The sequence below is a fragment of the Cicer arietinum genome, chromosome 6 (assembly GCF_000331145.2).
Source record: "Cicer arietinum cultivar CDC Frontier isolate Library 1 chromosome 6, Cicar.CDCFrontier_v2.0, whole genome shotgun sequence".
In the NCBI taxonomy this organism is placed as follows: Eukaryota; Viridiplantae; Streptophyta; class Magnoliopsida; order Fabales; family Fabaceae; genus Cicer; species Cicer arietinum.
In genome coordinates, this window is record NC_021165.2 from 60,116,113 (window position 1) to 60,127,606 (window position 11,494).

At 29.7% G+C, this 11,494-nt stretch overlaps 1 protein-coding gene and 1 long non-coding RNA gene across 2 annotated transcripts; both read right to left on the bottom strand.

The window, feature by feature from the left end:
* Positions 1-2,306: 2,306 nt before the first annotated feature.
* On the bottom strand, positions 2,307-3,923 carry LOC140920972 (uncharacterized). The gene is made up of 2 exons (XR_012163783.1): positions 3,829-3,923; positions 2,307-2,863 (listed from the first exon to the last, which is right to left on the bottom strand). It is a non-coding gene; the product is annotated as an uncharacterized lncRNA (long non-coding RNA).
* A 77-nt stretch (positions 3,924-4,000) lies between these two features.
* On the bottom strand, positions 4,001-10,763 carry LOC101500945 (uncharacterized). The gene is made up of 3 exons (XM_073369855.1): positions 10,510-10,763; positions 5,678-6,075; positions 4,001-4,817 (listed from the first exon to the last, which is right to left on the bottom strand). Exons 2-3 carry the CDS (start codon positions 6,002-6,004, stop codon positions 4,137-4,139), a joined length of 1,008 nt encoding a protein of 335 aa, XP_073225956.1. The 5' UTR covers positions 6,005-6,075; positions 10,510-10,763; the 3' UTR covers positions 4,001-4,136.
* Between the last annotated feature and the right edge of the window lie 731 nt (positions 10,764-11,494).

The window sequence follows — 11,494 nt, forward strand, 5'->3', positions numbered from 1 at the left end:
ATTTAAAAATTGCAATAATATTACTTGCGAGGTGGGTTCGGGTGCCGAGTGAATATCACCACCTCAAACTCGTCTCTAATCTCAAATTTTAATTTCGTGAAAAATTAGTATCTATACTCAATTAAAGTGGATTTTCTCCATCCAAATCAAACGAGTTCAGTTGAGTACTCACGGGTGCTGATTATATTGTCATTCCTAGTGACACATCAATTTTTCTGTTTTATGTGAAAAATAATCCATACCATAATACTATTGGAATACTATTGAGATCAATGTTATTATTAACGGGAAAAAAATGTATCATCGAGTGTGGGGCGGATTGGCTTTTTAACCAAAATAAAAAAGTTGTTTTTTTTTTGTGACTTTAATTTGTTTATTTTATTTTTAATTTTTTTTTTCCGAACACAACCAAACTCAAAAACTTAAAGTGGCCCAATGATATATCCAATCCAATTTAAAATCTCAACCAAAATTAAAAGCTAATAAGGAGGTGAGATGTATAGAAAACTGAATCATGACTTTAATTTGTGTGTTAATACATATGAAGATGATAACATATAATCTTATGTACAAAATGCAGAGTAAATTATAATATGTTTCTTAAATTTTATAAACTTTTTATTTATTACTATACTCTACAGAAATTTTGAAAATATTTAATATTAATGAATTTATTTTGAGACTTTTTACGCTATAACTTTAATTTGATATTTAACATTGTTTTAAGGCTACTACGTTTGTTGATAACAAGCTGCAATAGCTGTTTCTAACAATCCAGTTTTTCATGGAAAAATCAAACATTTGGAACATCAAGTTGTATGGGAAGTGCAGAAAGATCGTAGTGTGACTCTTGTTATTTTCTGTTATGTTTTTTATTATTTCAAAATCCTCGATAAAAATTGTTGACAACAAATCCTCTCTCTCAATGGAATTTTTAGCAGGTGACTAATTGTAACGAGCGAGTCTCATCAGTGAAGGGAGAATATTCTTTTGAAAAAACTATCACTCATCTCCTTTTTGGATAGTTAAAATTTTTGAAAAATTAAAAAGAATATTGAAACTTAAATGAATATAAAATTTTTGAAAAACCATATTTTTTTAAAAAATTTAAATTTTGGATGAATAGTTTTTCCAAAAATTTAAAAAGTTTTAAAAATATGGATGAATGTTAACTTTCAAAATATAATTTTTTTTAAAGTTTAAAATAAAATTCAAAACTTTCGATGATTGTGAAATTTCTAAAATACAATATTTTTGAAAATTTAAATAAATATTAAAACTTTAGATGAATATGAAATTTTTGAAATGCAAATTTTTCAAAAATTTAAAAAAAATTAAAACTTTGTATAAATATAAAACATCTTAAATGCAACTTTTCCATTTTTTTTTACAAAAAAATTGAAAATTTAGATAAATCGCAACCGTTAAAATGCAATTCTTTTAAATTTTTTTAAAAAAATTTGAAAACTTGAAATCGTCAAATATTAATAATTTCAAAATTTTTTATTATAAGTAATAGGGGTAAAATAGCAGTCACCCCAATCTTTTCTTCAGCTGGGCCAGATTGAGTTAGGATTAAGAGCTCGTTAAGATTTATTTATGAAAAATTTCCCTTGTACCCCCACACTTTGCCTTTTACCCCCAAAAAAATTTAAAAATGACAAAACTACCCTCAATTTTTTTCACCATTTTGTAAATGACTATTATACCGGAAATGTAAATATTTTTTTCACCATTTTGTCACAACCCCAGCCGTAAAACAGATTTCCGGTAAGTGGCAGTTTTTCGGTAACTACCGGAATACTTGAAACAAGATTTCCGGTACAGAGTAAAGTACCGGAAATGTTAAAACTGAGTTTTCCGGTACAGAGTATAGTACCGGAAATGTTTAAACTGACTTTTCCGGTACATAAGAGAAAATTTGTGTACCGGAAATCTTGGTTGGCAAGTATTCCGGTACAGTAGTAGGTTCCGGAAAACTTCATTTTTGAGTTTTCCGGTACAGACCATATTTTTTTAATTTTTTTTTAAGTTTTTTAATTTTTTTTTAATTTTTTTTAAATGTTAACAGATATGGATAATCCACTACTATTAATGGACAAAACATGCGTCGATACTACAAATATTTTTGACACAGATCAGGTATGAATAAATATATTTAATATTAATATTATAAAAATATATTTTTGTGATTAATTATAATTATTTTATTTCAGATATTTGATTCAAGGGATACTGTTGTGAAATGGGCAAAAGAAATTGGTATAAAAAATAAAGTTACCGTTATTATCAGAAGATCAGATATAGAGACGGGTGAGAAAGGACGGAGAAATAAATTAATATTAGGTTGTGACAAAGGGGGAAAATACAAGTGTGCTGCTAGTTCTATTCGAAGTTCAACAAAAAAATGTGATTGTCCTTTCAAGCTTAGATCAAAACCATTAAAAGATGGTTCAGGATGGATAGTTAAAGTAATTTGTGGAATTCACAACCATGAATTACCTGATACTTTGGAGGGGCATGCATATGTTGGGCGCTTAAATGAAGAAGATAGAAAGCATGTTCATGAATTAACAAAATATAATGTTGCACCGAGACACATATTACTCTCATTGCAAGACCGAGATAAGAGTAATGTTACTAAGATCTCACAAATATATAAACAGAGAAGTATCATTCGATTGCGCGTGAGAGGTAATAGAACAGAGATGCAACATTTATTCAAGTTAATTGAAGATGCAAAATATGTGTGCTGGAATAGAAAGCGTGAAGACTCCGATGTTATGAGAGATATTTTTTGGGCGCATCCAGATTCAGTGAAGTTGTTGAATTTGTTTCCGATTGTGTTGATTATGGACAGTACCTACAAAACCAATAAATACAGAATGCCATTACTTGAAATTGTTGGTATGACATCAACAGAGAAAACATTTGTAGTTGGGTTTGCTTATTTGGAATGTGAGAGGGAAGAAAACTTTTGTTGGGCATTAGAGAGACTAAAAGATTTGTTTGTTACACAAAATAAATTCCCTCAAGTAATTGTGACAGACAGAGATCTTGCGTTAATGAATGCAGTTGGCATTGTGTTTCCACATGCTGTTAATTTACTTTGTCGATTTCATATCGAAAAAAATGTTGGAGCAAAATGCAAGCAATATGTCTTAAAGGATAGACAAGAGTCAATATTGAATATGTGGAAAGACATTATGTATTGTAGTAATGAAAAAGAGTATATGATGCGCTTGCATATGTTTGAACAATCATGTGTTGATACTAAAGTGTTTGTTGATTATGTCAAAGAAACTTGGTTGACTCCACATAAGGAAAGATTTGTTGAAGCATGGACAAATAAAGTGATGCATTTGGGGAACACAACGACTAACAGGTATTTAATATAATTTTATTATATATTGTTGAATTTTACAGGGTTGAGTCGGCTCACTGGAAACTGAAGTTAATGTTAGAAAATAGCATGAGTGATTTGTGTAAATGTTGGGAGGCTATGAACAACATGATAAGGTTACAACATAAAAGAATCAGAGCCTCGTTTCAAAAAAGTTTTTATGATGAAGAGCATGAGCACAGAAATCCATTTTATCAGAGATTGAATACATTTGTATCAACAGAAGCTCAAAGACGTATTGCTGAAGAATACGACAAAGTTGAGTGGGTGGGTACTGACAAATCTATATGTGGGTGTTCTCTGAGAAGGACATACGGATTACCTTGTGCTTGTGAATTGGGACAATATAAATTAATGGGTGAACCAATTCCTCTAGATTCTGTGCATATTCAATGGAGAAAATTAAGCATGGAATGTGAACTCACTCAAGACACAGAAGATGGATCAGAGTTGGATATGTCTACTGAGATGAATGCCTTATGGAAACGCTTTCGATCACTTGATGTTATTGGGAAACGAGTGATTAATAAAGTAACCGACATTACAATAATTAATAAAATAACTATTCAGAGACGGGTGAGTCTAACATAACAATAATTAATAAAGTAACCGACATTACAATAATTAATAAAATAACTAACATAAAGTGTTCATAAAATAACCGACATAATAATAGTTCATCAAAAGTGTTCATAAAATAACCTACATAACAACAGTTACAAAAGTGTTACTACTAACTAGTGCGACTACGTGATAAATACAAAGCTTTATAAAAGTGCCTATACAACTCATCATCTGGACTAGCTTGATGTTCACTCAACCCCTGCTGTATAAGATCACCGATCTGCTGTAGGATAGGTGGCGGCTGTGAACTAGAAGCATCTGCACTGGTGGGCGGTACACTATAACGTGGGACCTGAGGTACACCATCTGGTCGCACCAGCAGTGGATGAGACACCTGATAGAACCACTCCAAATATCCATCTTCACACTCAGATGGATATGTAGCTGGACGAAGCTTGGGAAATAGCTCTGTCACTGGCGTCACATATCCCAACCATTCCACATCTACATCAAATAATCTAGCAGGATCTGGAAGTGGCGGTGAAGGAATATACTGGATATATCCGAATTGTCTCAAACACCTCTCTGGTAGATATTTCGCTACAGTGCTGCATAATCGAATGTGACCAGTATAAAGTGTGATATCATCAAAAGGAATGACACCCCTGTGATTCTCCCATGGTCTCCATATAACATCTGCAGGTGTCAATGCATCAATAATACTTCTGTATTCGTGGACCTTATGCTTGCCTTGCTTATAGCACCATCTATTCATTCGGGCAAAACATTCCACGTCAGCACCCTGATCACCTCTATTACAAATATTCGGAAAATATTCGTAAATCCAGCACTGTTACAAATAAAAATATTAAATAATTAATACTAACAATTAAATACAACATAAATAAATTAAATAAATAATTAACAATTAATACTAAAATATAATTGATACCTGAAGCAACGTCATGTATCCACCTAGCTGTTTGGTGTCATAATAGCAGGCATCTGAGAGGTAGTCATAAAGCACCACTAGTGCAGCAGTACCCCATGCATATCTATCTATACCATCTAAATATCTGAATAAAGGGAGGTACTTCGCATCAACTAGAGTATGACTCTTATCAGCGAAAATAGTACTCCCGACTAAATTCAACAGATATGCCCTAGCAGCACAGTCAAACCTCTCTGCTGCACACTGCCTTCTGAACACCTCCTTCAACCAATCCAATCTATAGTGTGCACCTCTAGTCTTTCTGGTCTCCTCCCAGATCTCTTCCGTGGTCACTCCTAATAGATGGACGGCAAGATTACATGCTGTTACTCTATCTACATCGGGTGGACTGTAGAACTCACCCCTAATAGGCAATCCGAGAAGATTGGCAACATCATCCAAAGTAATCGTCATTTCACCAAATGGCATGTGAAATGACGATGTCTCAGAATGCCATCTTTCAACAAAGGCAGATATCAAGTTGTTGTCGATCATCTTCAAACTACCCCGTTGTAATGGGTTCAGACCAGACAAATTCACCCAATTCTCTATGGGTCGCGGAAGTACCGGCGGAGTAAATTGTTGCATTTTCTTCCCATGCGCAACAATTTTCAGCAATGGTCGCTCCTGTATACAAAAAAAAATATATATGACATTAAAATTAAATTTAGACAACAAATAATAATTAATTTAAATACGTAATAATTAATTTAATATACCTCGCCAAACCATAGTCTAGCTGAAACATGATAACGGTATCGTGTAAGGACAGACAAATCATAAGGTCCTCCAGGATACCGTGTGAGCTCACCAGGTCCCTCAGCTCCATCATGTTCCTCCTCCATATGCTCTCCCTCATGAGCAGGTGCAGCCTCCTCCTGCTCATGTACATCCACCTGCTCGTGCACCATATGCTCATGTACCACATCTTCCTCATGCACTGTAGAAGGCTCCCCCTGATCATTATGTCCCTCATCATCATCTTCAATAATCATACGTCTTCTTCTCCTTGAAGCTGTCGGTCGAATCCTCTCTGGGGGATTCATCGGAGTCGATGTAGAAGTCTCAGTGTCCCGTGTAATTCGTATGATTTTGCCGTCTCTTCCTCGTGCACCCACTGAAAAATTAAAATATTAAAAGAATTAAATCACAATAAGTTATAAAATTATAATTAATTAAATTAAAAAAAAAATAACATAACTTCCGGAAAACTTGATGCTCAAGTTCTCCGGTAACTACCGGAAATGTTGGCAATCAAGTTTTCCGGAACGCTTTCTGTACCGGATATGTTAAAAACAAGTTTTCCGGAACACTCTTCTGTACCGGAAAACTTCCTACAAGATTTCCGGTACCGGAAAACTTTAAAACAACGTTTCCGGAATACACGCTCTGTACCGGAAAACTTGTTTCTCAACTTCTCCGGAAATTTTGAAAAAAAACTTACTCTCTCTTCCGGAAATGTGAAAGTGTGGAATGGTAATTTTTTGAGGTTTTATTATTTATACGAGGGCAAAATAGTCATTTCATTCTATTTTTGGGGGTATAGGTATAATAAGGAGGGTACAAGGGAAATTTTTCTTTATTTATATGTTGGGACTCACCTATTGGCATTTTTGTTTGGAAAATGGATTTCATACCTCTACACTTTGACCTTTATTCTTATCAGTTTTATCTCTCTTCGTTGAAAGTTTTTGAACTAATCTTTTACCCAACACAAATATGAAATTTTCCGTATGAAATCCGTTGAAATTTTTGGTATGTAAAAAAAGAAGAAAAATTTCACTTATACAAAAAAAAAATTGAATTTTTTTTTTTTGCTGTTAAATTTCAAAAACGAAATTATTGTATGTAGAATAAATTGAGAAAAAAAAAGTTCATTAAAATTTCTGATATAAAAAAATTGAGAAATTATTTTTTATATTGGAAACTTTGAAAACTCAAATTTTTTGATATTTATAGAAAAACTATAAAAAAATTGCATGCCGAAAATTTCAAAACGAAATTTCATGGATGTAAAAAATTTGAGAAATATTTCTCATTCCGAATAGTTCGGAAATTCAAAATATTTGGTATGCAGTAAAATTGATAAAAAAATTTATATAACATAAATTTCAAAAATAAAATTTTCAGTATGTTAAAAAAATATAGATGCGGGATAAAAAAACATGCTAATTTTGTTTAAATTTTTGATATATTCCAGGATGGTATTTTTGAAAGTTTATACAAATATGCTAAAATGTGGGATAAAAGTTAAGATGTGTGGGTATGAAATCCAATTCTCTCTTTATTTGGTATGTTCCATTTCTTTTTTGAAGTTTATACATATATTTGTTACACCGTATTTTTTTAAACAACTCTAATTTTAGACAACAACTTGTTTTAAAATAATTTTTTAGGAGATTTTTATTTATCTGTTACAATTTTTGAAAAAAAATATCTGATACTTAAAATAATCTAAAAATTGATTCTAATAAAAAATGATTTAAATTAATTTTTCATAAAAATCATTTTGTATAATTGTTTTTTTTAAATAATAATTATTGTTATGATAAATAAACACAAAATAATTTTTATTTTCAAAAATTTTCTCATAAACCATCTATAAATTATTGAATGACAAAATCAATGTTTTTAGAATCATTAACAACTTCTTACAAAATGATGAAAAGGGTCTTTAAAACAGCAAAATGTTGGGCTCTTGCTCTCTCTGTGTACCAAAAAACATAGCAAATTGTATTAATGAACCAACAAAACTGTACAACAACAAGTGCTATAATTCTTGAGGGATTACAAAACCAAAGCTGAATTGATAATAAACATTTCAATACACCTTAACCGTCTGTAGCAAGTAGCACACAACTATGATGAAAAGTGAAATAATTATTTGTAAAATATAATTTGTTGATTGTATGTAGTAAACAATTGTATCGTTGATAGTTAATTTTTAATTGACATACTAAAATCCAGCATTTTAAACAATTAACTAAATAAGTCAAAATAAGCTAAAACTTTCACAAGTAATTGAGTAAACTAAAGAAAAGATATATTTGTACAACAACAGATCACTAAGTGAATTAAGGTTCAATTTTATTTAGTCAAAATTCAATTTTTTTAGTAAATTAATACTTACGTAAAACAACAATATAAAATAAATTTACACCGTTCGTTCAATTATATATCTCATCATACATAATAAAACAAAGTGATATCACGGTGAGATATTATTGTATGAAATGTGTAAACAAAATTACACTGTAACTAGTGTAATGACTATGTACTAATTAACAATCATCTATCCATGTTTTATCATGGAGATATCGTTGAGATATGTTAGGAAGTGATATAAAAATGTCACAAATATGATTAGTTATTGGTTGACCGATTGTGTAATAGATTTTTGGCGTGCTTCGGGATAAGAGATAAGATAGTAATAAATTATCATATATATTATAATAAAAACAGTGGTTTATTCAAATACTCTTCTAAAATATAATTTAAAATATAATAAAATATAAATATAAATATAAATATAAAAACAATTTATAAAATATAATTTAAAATATAAACATATAAATCTAATCAAATAGAAAAATAATTAATACAATTTTATATTAAACTTAAAAATAAAATATTAATAATTAATTTAAAAATGTTTATGATTTTACACAAGGGTAATTTTGTCTTTTTATATAATTTAATAAATTAATATTCACAATTATAAAAATATGAAAGTTAATTGAAATTTTAAAATAAATATAATTTATTTACAAGGTATTCTTGCCATTTACATATAATTTATATCATATCTTTATTTACATTCTAACAAATAAAATATAATTATTTGGTTACTCATAATTTTGTTTTTAAAATTTAAATTTTTTATTTAGTAGTATCAATGGATAGTTTTACTATAAAATCATTTCATTACTTATTTAATTTTTTTTGTTAATTTATAATATTTAAAATATAATAAGTTAATTTTAAAAAAGAAACTAATATGTAACAACTGTTCACAATGGTAATTTCGTTATTTAAATATAATATATATTATATCATATCATGATGAGATGTGTCACAAAATAAAATGTTATCGTGTTGGTTATTATGTGTGTATCCAACACAAAATATGATAATATTTATCTTATCACTATCCTATTCTATCATATCCTTATCCAGTTTTATATCTTATATATATCTATTATGTGTATCAAACAGGGAAAATATTTATCTATTATGTCGCGGCCTAAAATTTCGAGTGTTTCTCGAATTCAATGGAGTCGCCACCAAAATTTATTTTAAAATAGGGAAAATATTGGAAACCCTTAAAATAGATAGAAAATGGTCCTTGAAACCAAATTTGAGTTCGGGAGTTGATTATGCGTAGGGAAGGTATTAGCACCCTACGACATCCGTTAAAAACGGTTACCTATAATTAATTGTGCAAGATTAATTTTAACTTAAGTATATTTATTTTTTTTATTATTAAATATGAATAACAATTATTACTATATTTAAAATATGATTTTGAAATAAATATGTTTTTAACAAATAAAGAACAAAGAAAAGAAATTTTTATTTATGTGCTTGACAAGAATATGATCTTGCTCCTACGTATCTCCCGGTGCGATGGAGAAATCAAAGCTACGTAGTTCTTGGTTAAAAAACAAACGGATGTGTTGAGTGTGTTTTAAAGAAAATTTGTTTTGTGATAAAAAAAATGTTTTGACAAAATAGAAAAATAAAAGAGTTTGATTTGAATAGATATATTAAAATACGAGTTTTAAGACGATCAAGTTGTACAACTCATGTCCCAAAACTCAAGGAATAAAGAAGATGTCACATCTAATTTAATCCTCTAAAAAAATTTAAAATAAATAGATGAATGAATAAATTAATAAAATAAAATAAATAAAATAAAAATAAATAAATTAAATAAAGAGAGTTTTAGATCTATCATGTTGTACCACTTGTATCCTAACAACTCAAAGATTAAAAAGATGTCACATCTAATTAATCTTTAACATAATATTTATTTGTATTTTTATGATGAAATTGATATTTAATTAGGAAGAAAATTAAACCTTTTTTTTAAAATAAAAAAAGTAAAATGAATAGATTTAAATGGATTGAGATTAGTAAAATAAAAATGAGTTGAGATTAGTAAAATTTAAATGAGTTGAGATTAGTAAAATAAAAATGAGTTGAGATTATTAAAATTTAAATGAGTTGAGATTAGTAAAATAAAAATGGGTTGAGATTAGTAAAATAAAAATGAGTTGAGATTATTAAAATTTAAATGAGTTGAGATTATTAAAATTTAAATGAGTTGAAATTAGTAAAATAAAAATGAATAGATTTAAATGGACTGAGTTACATATGGGCTTAGATTAAAATGAATAGTAGTAAGGAGACCCAACAAAACACAAAGTTTAAAACAGAAAACCCTAATTTAGAGGGGGGAGCGGCCGCTTTGGTGTTTACAGAAAACACAAGTAGAGCATTGGAGAGAAAGAAGAAACAAAAAACTAAGGAGAAAGAGGCAGAAAGATACCGGAATGAGGCCGCGAGAAGAAGACCGAAATGAGGCCGCGAGAAGAAGACCGGAATGAGGCCGCGAGAAGAAGACCAGAATGAGGCCGCGAGAAGAAGACCAGAATGAGGCCGCGAGAAGAAGAAGAGACCAAGGAGGATGGTGCGGTCGCTCCAAAAGGCACCGGTTCCAACGACGAGGGTGACGATATGAAGGTTTGGGTTTTCTCCTTTTGTCTTTCTTTGTGCGTTTTTAATGGTGTTAATCTCCGATCCCTCTTCCTCTTTGAAATTTTATAGGGTATATTTATAGAGTTTTTTATGTGTTCAGTCGTTTTCTGGTTTGCATTGGTCCTTATCTATCTATTTCCTGTTTGATGTTTCATTTCCTTTGCTCATCATCTGCGTTTTTTCTACTCTGATGCATTCATGGTTTTGACTTATTTGTTTTGATATGTTCTGTTGCTGAGCTTTAATTTGTCCCTTAGTTTATTTTTTAAACTCAAAATTTTGTCTCTTTGTTCTGCACAAAGTGTACCAAGACTAACTTAAAAAAAAATATTTTTATGTTTCTCTAATTAGTTACAAAGCAAAGGTCAATGACAACCGCATCTGAAACAGAAAGGCAGCAACAAAATAGAGCCAAATACTGCATCAGAAACAGAGAGGCAGAGAGGCAACAACAGCAACAAATTAAAAAATTATTGTAATTTAATTTAGTTTGGTTTAAATCTTATTGTAATTTAATTTGATTTAATATTTATGGTTGCAATTTGATTGTAATTGTAATTTAAAAATTATAACTTGATTTAGCATTGTAAATTGATGAACCTACTTATTGTAAATATAATTACTTCCTTTTTAATATATATTTCCCTTTTTATTTATTTTTAAATAAATTGAACAAAATTAGGGTACTACATATATATTATATCATATCATGATGAGATGTGTCACAAAATAAAATGTTATCATGTTGGTTATTATGTGTGTATCCAACACAAAAT